At 39.4% G+C, this 16607-nt stretch overlaps 1 protein-coding gene across 2 annotated transcripts; it reads left to right on the top strand.

Moving 5' to 3' along the window:
- Positions 1-2151: 2151 nt before the first annotated feature.
- On the top strand, positions 2152-16550 carry LOC106921698 (uncharacterized). 2 transcript variants are annotated; one of them, XM_088016304.1, is made up of 11 exons: positions 2152-2390; positions 7462-7543; positions 7638-7742; positions 7884-7991; positions 8113-8164; positions 9351-9430; positions 9646-9759; positions 9947-10108; positions 11159-11196; positions 11513-11606; positions 14873-16550. In XM_088016304.1, exons 2-11 carry the CDS (start codon positions 7486-7488, stop codon positions 15202-15204), a joined length of 1143 nt encoding a protein of 380 aa, XP_087872430.1. In that variant the 5' UTR covers positions 2152-2390; positions 7462-7485; the 3' UTR covers positions 15205-16550. The 2 variants fall into 2 exon arrangements, with proteins under 2 accessions (XP_087872430.1, XP_014849028.1); XM_014993542.2 differs by lacking the exon at positions 2152-2390 and adding an exon at positions 4939-5251.
- The last annotated feature ends 57 nt before the right edge of the window (positions 16551-16607 follow it).

Here is a 16607-nt window from a genome sequence, read left to right as displayed (position 1 = left end):
CCAACAAAACACAGATTGCCAAAAAACCATCTGCACAGTCGAAACCTTTACTTGAAAATGACAATTACATTTAGAGTATTTTATTCCTCGATTTTAGCTTTAGTTTCTACATCAAAATAACAATAAAAGTTAGAAGCAGCAGGGATAATACTTGCTTTCTGTTCCAAATAAAAGAAATTCCATTATGCGGTTCATTTCGGTGCTAGGTTTGATGTACATGCTGTTGCGATTTTTATTTAATATACATTGAGTTGCAGGCTGCAAAAAAAAAACAAAAAAAAAAAACAGTTTGAAAGATTACACTCGAAACAGGTTCACATTTAAGTTTCCTGTTTAGAGTCAATGCTGGTTCACAGGAGCCCCTTCATGCCCTGGATGACTCATTAGTCATCCAGGGCAACAGAAAACATTCTTCTGAAAAGGGTCAAGTAGAGCTTCAGAAAGCCTGATGAAAAAGATCCGTTTTAAAAATCACAGAGAAGTCTTGTTCATTTAACGGAACGGAAAAGAAAAGGCATGACTCAAATCTCTTGCACATTATTATTTGTGAAGAGAATACAGTGCCATGTAATACACAACTTGAAGCTTTTCACTTTGTCACATTACAACCGCATACATACATCGACGTATTTAACTGAGATTTCATAAGACAGACTGACACAATACATAATCGTTAAGAAGAAGGAAGATGACGGTGTTCATAATTGTTCAGCAAAATCAAATCTGAAAATTTAAGAGTGCATATCAATTCGGCCCCTGTTACTTTTATGCCCCAGAATAAAATCTAATGGCAGCTGTTGCTTTAATTTAATTCATGAGAAAAAGTTTAGCTAAGATTAATTTAATCACAGTATAAGTGCAGCGCTACCATGGAGATTCTGTTAGACAAAATAAGTAAACAAACAGTATCATGAGGCCATTTAAACATTTTAGTTTCCATGCAAAATATAATGCATGTTAGAAAAATAACACAGTACATCACTTTAGCCAAGAAGCTAGAAGCTAGCTCCTCCTGAGGAGCTAATTCGGCCCAAACGAATGACGAGGGGAAACATCTAAAACATACGGGACACCAGCCACTGAGGACTGTAGTGGGACACCCATAGTTTAAACAAAATGCATCCATGTGTTGAACTGGCCTAGTCAAAGTCCCTAACTCAGTTCCACTGAGGCAAGAGTTTAAGCCCAATGTTCAGGTGCTGTCCATCTGATTTTCTGTTTCACTTTCCCACTCTGTGTTGTTCTATCACACAGAATATACATTTACACTTAGTTATGACGAAACGTGAAAATATTCAAGGTGTCTGAATATATATATATATATATATATATATATATATATATATATATATATATATATATATATATATATATATATATATATTGTGTGTGTTTATTTATTTATTTTGCAAAGTGGTGTAAATAGATTAAGCGATTAATTAGCAACATCTCACATCTTCATCACAGGTCATGTCAGTAACATCCCCATGAGGTCATATGGCCGGGAGGAAAACGCAGATGATGGGTATGAAAACAATGCAAGTTACTTGTTTTTTTAATAAGTAGTACGATTTAAGCACCAACATTCTGGCTACAAAATAAAGTCATATTTAAGCACTATCAGCAATCCAGCAATAAAGCGGTACAACTGTGTAGCAAACACAGGCACGTCTGAGTGTGAGTTTGGGCCTGCAGACAAAACTGCCTTTTTAAAACCACGCCGACACATTTATATTTGCCCAGCTCCAGCGTCTAAATGTCAGCTGAGAATGTGTGGACACCTATAAAAAGACACGGAGAGCCGTAGCCGTGTAGCTTGCAGCTGTCCTCGGCTCCTTTTGTCTGAATTTGTGGGAACTACGCGTCCGTCGCTTTAAAAGCTCGGCCGAACCAAACTAAACTTTGCCTTCTTGGACTTTTCGGACATGTCGTCCTGCCCGCCCGGGGAGCAGCTCCGGACTCGGGCCGACGGAGGAGGACTGTTCACCCCCGGAACCCTCCCGCTCCTGCCCAGACATTCTCAGACAGTTTTCTTAAAACATTTCCAGACAAAAGAGAAACAAAAATGGCAGCCTTATTTTTATAAGGCGGGACGCCATATTCTGCAGACCCCAATTTTTTTTTAGGAACGTGTACCATAATAAGGTGCTGCGGATTTTTTTTTTCCCTTCAAAAATAGGAGCAACATACAAAGGTGTGTTTATCACGTCAACGGCGTGAATGATTGTTTACGGCGAATTGCAGGTTTGAATAGCCCGGCCTCCTCACCTCTTAAAAAAACTGACACTTCCTACAACAAGAAAAAAAAAAAAAAAAAAAAAAAAAACAGCACGGAAACGGACAAGCTGGACTCATCACGCCGATTCAAAGAGCACATTGATGCCGCTAAGGTGCGAATACTAAAAGCAAACAAGCCCTTTCACATCCCGAGAAAACGCTTAGCCGGGTTAAGAAAATTTCACTTTTCTTTCCCCCCCACATTCTGTAACTTTTGGGCGAATCAAAAGAGGGAAATCACATTTTGTGCACAATTGTAACGCGTCCGGGACGCGATCCTCCAACAGAGCAAACGCTTTAGCAGGGCAAAACACGCACACACACCGAAATAAGACATGCACAAATTACCTTGTGTCCTGGCTGCAGATATTGTCTTGCGAGAACAGCTATAATATAAAAGGTTGATGTTCTGTCTGCCTCCAGTCGGACCACCGCTTCCGGGTCGCTTTGTTCACTTCTGGGTGCTGCTGCAAGGCTCACATGCAGCGGCTACAGAAAGGAAATCTGCTAATGTTGCTTTGGATGTTTTTTTTTTTTGTTTTTTTTGTTTTGTTTTTTTTTAACCTCACAGCTCACCTTGTTCATGTTTGCTGTGCAGTGCTTGCCAGGTGAAAAGCGTAGCGATATTTTATGGCGTATTTATCCACCACATACGCACCGCAACAATATCCCCGGACGCTACAACATGGAGCACTCCATTACAACAAAATGTATGGCGTGCTAAATTATGCTGCAATAAAATACGGGTTTCACATTATTAGCAAGTGAATTTGCACAATGCCTTGTGAGTAGAGGACAGGACAGGCTAGTAGAGAGTGGTGGGACTGAATGGAACTTCAAAATAAGCCAGTGAAAATATCACTATAGAGATTTTACTGTGCTTCTTAAATACAATTTAGAAAAAAAATAAATAAAATTTAGAAAATAAATTTACAAAAAAAACAAAAACATAAAAAAAACAACAACAATGCAATATTACAGCTGTAAATGCAAAGTGCTGTTAGGTTTCATTCGTGTTTTAAGAATAAATAAAAAATAAAACAAGAATACATTGGGGGTGGGGGAAATTACATCTGAAATTTAGAGGAGTATCTAGGCCATGCTGCATGTGGAAGATAAACAGTTTGAACAGAGATGTCCTACTAGGGGCCATTTGCAGCCCCTGGAATGGATTTGTGCTAATTACTTTGTGATTTCATTTTTAATTATATAGTGTGGTTTTACACATTTTGGCATGTTAGAAATGCAAACTTGTTATTTGTTGTGATAAGCCGACCCAATTTATTTTGAGGACGAACGGTGGTGATACACGGTTTGCAAATTGTGTTTATTTTCAAACCCCATTACTCTGATTCCCATGTATTAAAATCCATTCAAAACTGCCTTCAGCAGTAAACAGTTGGTAAATGGAGTCCCATCATTTGTAATTAAATTTTACAAAAATCAAGTTGTTCTGTGAGGTTTTCTCAGAGAACATCTAAAGTCATTTAATCCCTAATCTGGAAATGAAAGGAGCATGAAAAACTGCAAAACTCCACCAACACACAACAGTCCGCTTAACGAAAGCATGCAGCCAAGAGGCTTGTGGTAACTCTGGAGGAGCTGCAGAGATCCAGAGCTCAGTTGGGAGAATTTGTCATCAGGATAAGTTTGTTTCAACACACAAATCTGCCCTCCTTCTTTGGAATTACAAAAAAAGGTTTTCCACAAGCCATGTCAGACATACAGCAAACTGGTAGAGGAGGGTTTTCTGGTGAGACCAAAAGAGAACTTTATGACTTATGCATGCCAGAAAATTAACACTTACAGCTCATGTCATCATGAGTGCTGTGGGGATGATTTTCTTCTGCAGCGACAGGGACTCTGGTCAGTTTTGATAGGAAGATAGATGGAGATGAATACGGTGTTGTCCTGGAAGAAATCCTCCCAGAAGCTGCAAAAGCTTTGAAAAACCGGGGCCGAGGGTAATATTTGAGCAGGACAACGTTAAACATACAAACGGAGCTTCAATGGAATTACATAAATCAAAGTACATTCATGCGCTAAAACGGCCCAGTCAAAGTCCAGACAACTGAGAACCTGAGATAATGCTAGAAAATTGATCTGGATTTAAAAGGTAAGCTTTTAGTTTGCAAAAACATTTGAAAAAAAAAAAAAACTTAAACTATGCATTCTTTTGTAATAGTTGATCATGTAAACCCCCCCCCCCCAAAATTAACTAAAGGTTCTGGTTTTAACTTGACAAAATGTGAGAAAATTCACCAAGAATTATCACTTTAATGTAATCTGCATTAAAGTGTACTGAAACTGAGGTAAGATTTTTCTGTTTGCATTTGCGCCTCTATAAGGAATCTTAGTTTTAAACTAACTTCTTTTGATTCTCACAATGAGCCCTCTTTAAAAATACTTTTCCTCTTCTTGGTTTGAGTCCAACTAACAGATTTACATCAAAGTTGCTGAAGTTCTACAGTGTGTCATTCCTCCCTTTGCACTTCGACCAACATCTGCTAGACTAACCACTTTGTATCTTTCACACATTATTCCTACACATGTCAGCAATTAAAGATTCGCTGGAACTGTGCGAAGCCACTGGTTGGAGGAACCGGTGTGTTGCTCTGAACGCTGTTGTGTGTGCGCACGAACGTGTGTGTGTGTCGGTGGAGGGGAAGAGGAGGTGTGTGATCTCATTACGTTTCCTGTTTTTTTCACAACACTTCTCTCCAAAGAAGTGACAGCCCTTACGCACAAATATGCAAGAACACTCAACAGTCCGGCTTTAGCAGTCTGTTGGAGTCAGATTCAGGAAATCTGATGAGTTACAGTCAGAATGCCTCATCCTGTTAGTTGACTCGCTGAGACCAACAGCACGCAGAGACGACTAGATAACCCTCACTTTTTAATTTATTTATCATTTTCATTTAAAAACAAAGCTAACTTTCTTACACTCTGGGCTCCTGATATGGACATTGTGTGGGTAAGTAATCCAGACTTTGAATTATTTATGGATCGTGTGCTGGTTTGATAAGAGGGATGATTTTATTTCATTTTTGCACTTGGTTGTCTTTTTCCAGAGTTTTAAGAAATGCGTTCTTGAGCGATGATGAATCACAAGATAGCAATGAAATACACGGCTTGGTTTTGAGTTGTGATTCAAGAAAGTGTGAAAAGCTCAGTACTTCATTTTGTTTCAAGATGGTGTGGTTCAATCTGACTTGTTAGACTGAATGTAGTTGGGCTACGTGTTGAATTTCGCCTATAGAATCTAGGTCAGTGGTTACCATCTTTTCACTTTTTCACCTGAAAAAAAAATCACAGTAGTGGAGATTTGTACAGCCCAACTAAACCAGTTACAGAGTTATAACTCAAACAGTCCTGACCTATTTATCGGTTAGCTAGTTTTCGCTTTTATATTAGCTGTCCTTTTTGTCAGGTTTTTGCATAAATATGTCCTGTTATGATCAACTGGATTTTAGAAGATCCTCTGAAGTTAACGCTTTGCTGATTGATCCATTGGAGAGCTGACTCGTTAAGAAGTGTGAGATGTACTTTGAGGGCAGTGATCTGAAATGTGCGTCTCGGGAGCAACATTTGGCCCTTTAGGTTCTCCAGTTTGGTTCTTGATGGCATTCAGCCCAAAACTGTTTACGTCATTGACAGATGTAGATGTTACATTGTTTTCGTTTAACCAAGAATTTAGTTTGAGATGATAAATGAATGAGGTATCTCCCAAAAATATGTTCAAGAATGTGATGGGAGTAGTCTAATGATTGATTAATTACCCTGAAGTTAAGTTTTTCTTCATAGAACAATTTTATATAAATAGAATCTGGCAAGCTATAATCAGCTGAATGCAGGCTGGCTACCAGTGCAGACAGCACGACTAATTATCCAGCTGATATGAACTTTTATCAAGCTCACAGACTCCCACACTTTCTCTATTGAGAGAAGACATGTATATTCAAAGGTTTTGTTAGCTCTGCTGGCCTTTATTTGATAGTGAATTTACAGGAAGGAGGTTAATAAAGAGAGGGGGAAGACGTGCGACAAAGGTCATCAGACTAGGACTCGAACCTGTGACGTCCGCGCCAAGCACTACGGCCTCCATACGTGGGTTGTGCTTTACCCCTGCACCACACAACGTCCCAGAGAAGATATAATTTAGTTTTCTGTGCAACAAGCACCTAAAAAACTAAGTTTAGATAAGAAAGTGTGAACTGCTGTATTTACTTGAGGTTTTCACACCGTGAGAATCACATCCTCACCCAAGTCATTTACTACGCAATTGTTTCCTAGGAAGCATGAAGTCAAACAAGATGCTGGTTCAACTGTGCGTGTAGGTACCAGTAGAGGGTAATTAGGTTGTCGCAGCCCAAAGAGGAGTGTTTTAATGTATGCAGTGACGACTCTTTGTTTTGAAATGCTTCCAGAAACTGACTGGGGAGTTCTGTTGATGTTTCAGTAAATCATTAACATCTTTAATAATCACAACCCACGAGTACTGATTCAACTTGCTGCCCACAGGCTCAGCTGCTCGCCTCTTTGTGAAGTCTTTTTCATGTCGGCCCAAAAACTGCCTTAAGATAATTCTTACGTCTTTTTAACTCTTCTAGGATACAGTGGCCCTGAACTATAGAGCCACATGTCTTGTTTCTATGGGACTTGTTGACTGGGACTATCTGCAGCAAGATGTCTGAGGACTTGGTGGCTTTTACACCACCTCCAGAGATTACACAAACCTACTGTGATAAAAGTGCCTCACAGTGATGGGCATCTTGATATAAAAATCTCAGTCACAGTTAAAAAACATAATTAAACCTAGTCATTTTTTTGTTTTTGTTTAAATCTTTAACATGTTTCTCCTGACTGGAAGCAATATAAACATTTTGGAGCGGCCGAGTCAGAGTCCTGAAGCTGGTAGACAGTCTAATGGTGATGGAAATGAGTGGAGGTCATCGCCAGAGACCAGTCGTCAAATATAAGTGAAAACATTTGGTTTCGATTGAATTGAAAACATTAAAAATGCGTTTTAATGTGTTTATTTGGATTTCTTGGTCATCGTAAAATCCTGGTGCGTGATCTTCCTAATTTCCTGAGGCTCAGTGATGTAGTAGATCAACAGAATTTGAGTTTACGTTGCTTATGAGAAAAATCAACCCTGAAATCTCATTTTCAATTTTGTTTCAGGCTGTTTCACTGATACTTGCCTTCATGTCCACCAGACTGAGTCTCGTTGAGGCGACAGGGCAAGACTCACAGTGCCAAGCTGGTAGGTTGTTACTGCAAAATCCAAGTCTGGGATTCTGTACACAAGTTACCAATCTGTACAAGTTCAGCTTCTGCTTCTTTTGTCGTGTTCTCAGGATATTACAAAGATTCTAAAGATAATTCCTGCAAGCCGTGCAAGGAGGGCACATTTACAGAGATAAACAACACTCATTCGTCCTGTAATCGGTGCGATTCTTGTAGTAAGTATCTTCAGTCATTTTATGAGACATTAGGAAAACATATGAAATGTGAGAATATTTTAAATGAATCAGATGGACAGTATTTTCAAAAAAGAGCATTTAATGTCTGCTATATCAAAAATAACCTGTCTATTTTTTCAGATTCGAGGGGAGATAAGAAACCATGCACAGCTAATCGCAATACGGTGTGTAACTGCCCTACTGGACACTATTCAAAACATGGCGGCTGCCGGAGATGCTCTGAAAGCAGTGAGTCAAGTCAGACCAAATGTCCTTCCATTTTATTAAAATCAACTCTTCAAAAAAAACAAAACAAAAAAAAACAGAGAAGCAAATCAGAAAAAAAAAAATCTAATCACATGTTTTCCAGATGTCTTCGGCATCAATGAAGATTATTATGATATGTGTCAGTCCATCCAAAGGTAAGAGATGCTGCATTTAGGGACACTCAGGCATGGTGAAAATCATCTCAGTTGTCCAGTTATTTGCTTGTTAACAGCCTTTTGCCAATCTGAAAACAGGAGAACATAAAGACATTCAGTTTCTTTAAATGTAATGCAATTGCTTGGTCATGACAGCCCTAAAAAAATAAGCAAAGTTGGCAATGCTTAAATTTGAATAAATAAATAAATAAATAAATAAATAAATAAATAAATAAATAAATAAATAAAAAATAAAAATGTTACCATTCTAAATAGTGTTTTATTTTATTTTTTAGAAATGTTTATGAAATTGAATAAATCAATACAATTATATAACAGGTAAATAACTCATGAAAACCGTTTGTGATGACTGAAGTCAAATTATATACTTAGTAAGTAGACATATATCATATATATGTATATATATGGCTCATCTCTTTGAGGACAACCAGTTTCTGTGGTTTAGTTGGGGCCCTGCAGTGCCTGGGTTGTACACCGTTTACTGCAAATGTCTCGGTATGCAGGAAGCTTTGATAAGATTGATAAGGATTCACACTCAAGAGAACTCTTCTAACTCTGTGCTTCAACAGAATGGGTTGATAGCTTTAGAAATAAAATGTCAAACATGACAGCATCGTGCCTTTGCACAGGCACTTTTATGGTTACGTCAAAAAAGTTTCCTGTTGCTGACACTAGGCTTCAAACGTTTGAGCTGGGTCAAATTCGGTGGCCAACTCACCTTATTCTATATGTTTTTGTTACTTTCCTTAGTGGGAAACGATGCAAAGTCGAAGACGGAACTGAATACTAGTATTTAATTAATGCTGGAAGAGATCCACTTGCTTTACTCTGTTCAAACCTCATTAGCTTCTGGATGTATTTAATATATCTGGTTGAGTATATGTGCTGCTTTTGACTCTTGACCATTCATACTGAACACATAATGAGAAAGTCCTGTAAACAAAAGAAATTACTGCGCACAATAACTTTAATTTGAATGTAACTGGATCAATTATTGGCTCCATTTGAATAATTACAAAGTATATATGCAATTATATATTAAATATGCATATCTATGCATATGCACATAGGTTTCCATATATAAAGGAGCCTATTTGATACTGCTGTTAAACCTGAATTTCCTCCTCTGTGGAAGCAACAAAGACTAATTTTATTTCTATTGTAGCCCGCACTCTACGAAGCATCCAGGATCCAAGCAAACTCTTCCCATCTTAGCTCCATCTGAAGTTCAAACGACTACAGAAAGTAGGTGAACACTCCAGAAACATCTATTATTTTATGCATATCTTCAGAAATTGTTTTAATGTACAACTAAAAACCATTAGGGTTTTTTTTACCTATTGGAAAGGAAGTTCTTCTGCGTGTTCAGGTGAGGTTCAGGAACATGTGCTGTATTTTTATGGCACTGCACTGTTTTCTTTTTGCACTGTGATTGAAATTCTGTGCCTCTCTTTTTCTAGCTAAACCTTTGACTACTGCGTCGACTGCCAGCCCAACTTCACTGTCAAGAAGACCGACTCTTTCCACCACACTAAAAACATCAAGTCCAACTATCGAGAAAGTGCCAAATCAATGTTAGTTACAACGATGTATTTCAACCATAAATTCCATTATATCTGAGCTTAATTTGTAGCATTAGCTAACTCTGTGGCCGTAGTTTTGATGAGATCGGTATAGCCTGAACTTTTTGCCTGTATGTTAGTGGCTGGGATTAAAGAACTCATGCCAGTGTTTTGTTTGGCTTTGCTCTTTTTCCAACAGATAACCTCTTCTGGCTTTCTGCTTTGGGGGCTGTTACATCTCTGTTGCTCTTTTGGTTCCTGCTGCTCTTCTGCAGGAGCCTGCACAGAAAGGAAGCTGTTCTTCCCTGCTTGAACAAACAAAAATACCTGCAAGCACTTCCTGAGGAACCAAAATTGGACGGTAACCACACGGCGATTGTAACTCAACAAATTGAATCGAACGCAGCAATACCATGATAATTTCACTGTTTACCCCCCGACATTGTACGACAACTTGATTCTAACATTGCTTTGATGAACTATAAAGGTCTTCCTTTTTTATTTGGGCTTGGATCTCACAATTAGAAAACCTAGAATTTTTTTTAAAAAAGTGTGAAAAAGAAGTAGAAGAAAACAAGGCAGATAGGAACATGTCAGAGGTTTTCTAAGTGTGACGGTTTGACTAAGCACACAAAACTCCAACATCAGTTGATAACATAGTGAGCACCTCTAAAAAAGAGTGAAAGCATAGTCTCCAGTTTCGGTGAGAGTTCAGAAAGTAAATATCGATACGGTAATTTATTCATCAAGGAGGAGGGAATTAGGAGAACGCTGGCACCTCATCCAGAGATTTGTGGTCTCACATTTTTACACATAAACAGTCTGTGTTTTACTTGTGAGGGTGGAGCCTCAAAACGTTCTTCAAGAACAATGTCTGCCGTCCCACTCAAACCCTGAAGGCCGGTCTGCATTTGCTTGTCTCACAACATTAAACATTAAAAGTCTCTTTGAGTTGAATCTGCCCAGAATTTGAAATCCTTACATCCAGTTAGACGTCATCTTAAACAACACGGCACTTCGACGCTGACGTGCATTTTCAAATGAACTGCCTTCTTTAAGAGAAATAAAAAACAAACTAGAGCAACTTTGAATGCATGTGCTGCAAAACTTTGTGACTTATCTGTGGCTAAAATGTGATGAAACGTGCCCTTTGATAATCTAAGCATGTCATAGTTGCATTGGAAATGTCAAAACATTCACGCCCTTCCATTTAGCTTGACTGTTTTGTAAGCAATAATGCATCATTTCATAATTCTGAACAAATACTTAAAAATACTAACCGATAACAAAAGAAGAGTGAGATTTCAGACACTGGTAGCATTATTTCTTGTTTTTAAACAAATGTATTTTTATAAATATGTCTAGATATATGCAGGAAACTAACTGATATCATCTGCTTTTCTCCTTACAGAAGAACGTAGTCATCACAGTAGCAACCCAACCACACAGGTTTGTGCTCTCTCTCATGATCTTTATCCTCTGTTCACATAACAGTACAGCACATACAGTTGCAGCACTGTAGGTGGATGAAAACTGATCTTAAAACCACTCACTCACACACACACACACACGCACACACACACTCAGAAAGGTCAAAAGAAACAAAAGTGAAATGGCGATAAGCATCTCTCTGGTGTAGTTACCAAACATTTGCGACAAAGGCCAAAGATAATTTGCCTGTATTGAAAAATCACGGAGGAATTTTGCTATTCGGAGAGAACGCCGGGGGAGTTGTGTTTGACTCGTTGCTGTTTGTTCTTTCCAGACATTTACAGTTTTTGAGGAAATTCCCATGATGCCTCTCTGTCAGGAACCACCTGCTCACATCAGCGGCCACATGCTGCACGGTCTTCACCCGGGTAAGGTTCATCATTTGGTTCCCAGCACTAATTTCACTTCTTCGGACTAGTTCTTTGCGCTCTGCGTACTGTGGCCCCGACCAAATAACCTGGACGTCGGAGGACAATTTTAGTGCCACGACGCATCCCAGAAGACCAGAGAGAAACTGGTTTGCTTACTGTTTGTTTTACTCATGAAAACGAAAAGTAAGTACAGATGACACCCACCTAGCGGGAACCTATCGGGCGTCATCTCATGACAGTGTCGCTGTTACTACGAGGGTTTTAACCACCAAAAAATGCTAAATGAGTCACAGAATAACATAAAAGCAACACATCTAAAAGAAAGGAAGCCACTTAAGGAAGTCATCCCCCTTTCAGTTTTACTCTCTATGAAGCTGGCCACATAATTATGGTGATCTGTTTGCCTCATCAATGAGAAAAAGTTACTTTCTCCTCGAAGAACTAGAGAGTTTCTCCAAAACAGATCAACTGAAACCTTCCATGAGGGATTTTGAAACCGTTTGTCTTAATGTTGATCATTCATCACTATTGTACAGAAACAGGAGCTGCCCAGCGGTTTTTTTTTTTTTTTTACATTTTGTTAAAGAGCAACCACAAACCTCCATGTATTTTATTGGGATTTTAAAATAGTGCATAACAGTGGGATGAAAATTACACAAGCTTTTCTTTCTTTTTTTTTTTCAACGTTTGGCATTGACTGAGTCAATGATGTGCAGAACCACCTTTTGCTGCAGCTGCACATTTTTGAGGAGTGTCTCTAATAAGTTTGCAGATTTAGAGAACAGTGTTTTTTTTTTTTTCGTCTTCTTCTTTTTTGCAAAAATACCACAAACTCAGCTAAATTGGACGGAAATGAATGAATATGAACAAACACGAATATGCTCTGGCTTATGTTTGTGGTTATTACTGGAGCTGAAATCCTCCAACAGGTTTTCTCCCATGATTGCCTTGTGTGTAGTCCCATCAAATCATCCTGACAGCAGACTGATGTAACCACCAAGTTTCACTATGGGCATGGTGTGGTCAGGGTGACGTGCAATGTGAGTTTTCCGCTACGTGGTGTTACGTAGGTAGGGCAAAAAAGTTCAATGTTACACCAGTTTCACAAGAGGACTTTATTCCACGTGTACATGGGAATTGTCCTATAACTTAACTTTGATTTAAAGTTCTCGTCTTAATATCCCCGATCTGTTCTCTAGTAAACCTCTAAGGCCCTCAGAGAGACTCGGCGCCTGAATTAAACTGCGGTCAACTGTATTTAATAAATACGTGACTTCTGAAGGCAGCCATTCAGACTGAAAATGGGGCTGAATAGAAATGGCTGCCTTACTTTTAAGATTAAAGCTGCCTACTGATTCAAGAGACTGAATGATTCATAGGTCAGAGTTAAGACAAACAACAAAACAACTGCAGGAAAAAATGATCAGTTAAAAGGGCAAACAATATCCAAATTATAACAATTGTGGAAAAAAATCTCCCAACTTGAAGGCAAAAATTAAAGAAAATAAGGAATTGCTTCGCACTGCTCCAACTGCAGCTCTTTATAAAACTGCAGAAATTATTTCATGCTCCATTGTTTTATTAATATTTTGTATGAACTCATGAAGATTTTACTGTCATGATCAAAGCTAATATGACAATTTCATCTGTCTGGATGAAAGTCACCTTCACAGGTTAGCAGGACGTCTGGTGCATGTGAGATCGAGCATCTGGCAGTGCTCAATCTCACATGCACCGTCTTATCGTTCTCATGTTGCACTAACTCAACGTTTGGTCCGCTCACATTTTCAATTGTGCTTGCTCAACACAAAATTTATCTGTAATCAGTCATTCGCTGTTTAAGTGGAAAGGAGGAAACGGGACGCCCTCTCTCTTGCCTGTCAGTCAAGAGTTTAGGGTAAAGGGAAATCAGATAGTCAATGCATATCTTTGTTTCGCATGCTTGCTCAACACCAGCTGAGGCGCTCAGTTCATCAAGTTAGGGTTTTTTGTTGTTTTTTTGTTTTTCCCGTATGAAATGAACCTTAGACTGTATGACATCACAGGATAAACTATAAAGAATTGGCTAATATGACAAATGGGAACCATCTCCTCCCATCAAGCTTCAAAAGGAGCGCCTATAAATCCAGCTACAATTTTAGCATTTCTACTCAAGTAGATCTTGGAGAATGCCTTCAGAAGATCTCGCAAAATTGTTAACCACCCTTTGGACTTTGTCACATTTTGTAACATTTGCTCAAGGTGAGATATACCAACGCCAAACAGCACCATGAGTTGGGAAGAATATTAAGCGATGTTTGTGTAAAGTGTTGTGTATCCGGTCACGCCTAAATCAATGCTTTGTAAAATCCTCTTTTTTCTGCAACTGCAGGTTGTATGTCTCTACCAGTAAGTTATTTAATGTCGTCTCTATCAGTTTGGACTGAATGTCATCCATTTTCAATTCTTACCACAAATTCTGAGTTGGATTTTTGTCTGGACTTTGGACCATTCTGACATATGAACTCGCTTTGATTAAAAACCTTCTCATTGTAGCTCTTTGCTGTACGTTTAGAGCTGATATCTTCTCTGTGGGTGAACCTCTGCCCCAGACTCAAGTCTTTAAGAAGTTTTCTTCTCAGAATGTAGTCCTATTCATCTTTTAATCAACTTTGATCTAGTTTTTCTGTCGCTGCTGAGGAAAGCATCGCCACAAGATGATGCTGTCACCGTGTTTCACAGTGTGGGTGGTGTTTTGATGATGTGCTGTTAGTTTTTTTTAAAATGACATTTAGTTTAGTAGGTCAAAAGTTAATTTTTTTCCCCACTTATCTGACCAGGGTAGTTTTCACATGTTTTCTATGTCCTCTACTTTGTCGCTTTCTTTTCACAATGGCTTTCACGACTTTTATTATATTTTATCACCTTTCCTTGCTTTTAAACTTTCCCACAACTTTATCCCTCCGCTATCCTGCTATGTTCTTTCATCTTTACGATACATTTTGTTCAGTGATATCCTAGAAAATCTCGGAGGCCTTCATAGAACAGCTGCATTTATACTGAGATTAGGTTAAACACGAGTGAATTCTATTTAGGGAGCTACTAAAGATAACTTTTTTCATTGGTCTACCACATAAAATCCCTATAAACTATTAAGATTAAAGTAGAGCAAGTAGAAGAAGTCTCAATACTACCTCAAGTTAATGGAAATAAGGCTAAAACTGAAGACGGACTTGCTGAAGATGCAAAGTGAAAACTTTCAAAACCTTTTCTTTCCCCCCCAGATACAAGGCGATATGGGCACTGTGAGCGCTGGCCGGCCATCGTGCTCTACGCGATCATCAAGGAAGTGCCTGTTCGCCGATGGAAGGAGTTCCTCCGACTGCTGTCCGTGTCCGACCAGCAGATGGAGCGCGTGGAGATGGAGGCCGGTCTCGGGTCCATGGAGAAGCAGTACCAGATGCTGAGGCTGTGGAGCCAGCGCTCCTCAGCGAGCCTGAATGAAGTTTACTCCTCTCTGCACCTCATGGAGTTGTCGGGCTGCGTCCAGCAGCTGCAGGAGAACCTGGAGAGGCTGCAGTGGAGGTGCGAAGTGAAGCAGGTGCTCACAGTCTGACGAGGCTGCTGAAGGGAGGGGGTTCCTGAGACTGCAGCTTTAAACGCAAAGAGGACAAAGCCGGCCGTCTGTAACACAGACGGGATAGGAAATATCAATTCTCAGTTTGTGCATGGGTGTTCTTGAACACCGGCGACTGCACCAACAGACTGCTGCAATCGACATCATGTATTTCTTGAACTGTGGAGGTGTATACCGTCATGGAGAGCAGTGTGATTTCTTTATAAGCTTGCCCACAACATCTATTTTTTTTTTGTGTGTGTTATCTAACCAAAGATCTACACTGTACACAGCGAATGTAGGTTTGATCCAGACCAGAGTCAGTCAGAGATCACATGAGGAAGACTTCATCATGTGAATGAAGGCACCAGCAGTAGCAATTCTCAGAAGCACTTTCTGTTTCTTTAGGTGTGTTCTCTGTCCTAGTAAGCTGTCGAGAGCGTTGCAAAAAAAAGTTATAAAAACAAGGGAAATGCCTCTCTGTCAACTGTTAGCTTCTGTCTTGAAACCTCCAAGAAAACACCACTCTACCTCTTTTTCTCTCATGTGGGCATCGTTTATAGTTCAACAGTAGACAGTTGTGGTTTTACAGCGGCGCACTGACGTTTAAATATGAGTAAGACTCGCATCGTGTTTGCACTTCCTGTGTTCGTTTAGCTCCGGGAGTTGACCCTCCAGTTTTATCTGTTTCTGTTCGACTAGTTAAATAAAGACTATGCTGAATGGAGACTTTTAAGCACATCTGTGATGCTCGAGCAGGCCAGCCGCTGTTGGTCTCCTTCAGCATAAAAGTCTGACAAGTACAACTTAGCCACTGACTCTGACTCTGGTTGCTCACCTTCGCAAGAAGGAGGCGACTGAAATCCCCAAAGGACGTCAGATTTTCAGTTTCCTGCAAGCAAAACGGTGTCAGTGTGCAGTAGGCTGGGTTTTTCCTCACCACACTTATTCCATTCAAAATGATAGTTTTGGCTTGTGGTGTTCGAGTATCTCACTTTGAGAGACGATTTTGTGTGTGTGTGTGTGTGTGTGCGTGCGTGCGTGCGTGCGTGCGTGTGTGTGTGTGTGTCAGTTCGTTCACTGACAGGAAAGGACTTGGACTTTCCAGGTTTTAGGAGGTTAATAACAAGTATTTGTGTTTGATCTTGGAACCTATAATTTGTGTTGTATGTATTCCTTTTACTTAATTTTATGAAACTATTTATGAATGTTATCTTAAGTGTTTTTCTTTTTATTTGAATGCTCACTGGTCTTGTTGATAGATTTATATAACGAAGCGGTACTGTAATAAGCCATGTCCACATGGTTACGTGTGATGTGTAAAGAATAAAAAAAGTTGAAGCCAAGCTTGGTGTGTGCAGTGAGTTCACTTGCATTGCAGCAGCTTTGTGGACTAGCCGTGT

This window comes from Poecilia mexicana, unplaced genomic scaffold, assembly GCF_051168715.1.
Source record: "Poecilia mexicana isolate PSO_F unplaced genomic scaffold, ASM5116871v1 scaffold_19, whole genome shotgun sequence".
In the NCBI taxonomy this organism is placed as follows: domain Eukaryota; kingdom Metazoa; phylum Chordata; class Actinopteri; order Cyprinodontiformes; family Poeciliidae; genus Poecilia; species Poecilia mexicana.
This window is presented reverse-complemented; position numbering and strand designations above follow the sequence as displayed.

What these genes read in the sequence shown, in the direction of transcription:
- LOC106921698 (XM_014993542.2), top strand. An exon ending in AGACTCACAGTGCCAAGCTG is followed by an intron (nt 7,544 to 7,637) that starts GTAGGTTGTTAC and finishes TCGTGTTCTCAG; the next exon opens with GATATTACAAAGATTCTAAA. An exon ending in AGTTCAAACGACTACAGAAA is followed by an intron (nt 9,431 to 9,645) that starts GTAGGTGAACAC and finishes CTCTTTTTCTAG; the next exon opens with CTAAACCTTTGACTACTGCG.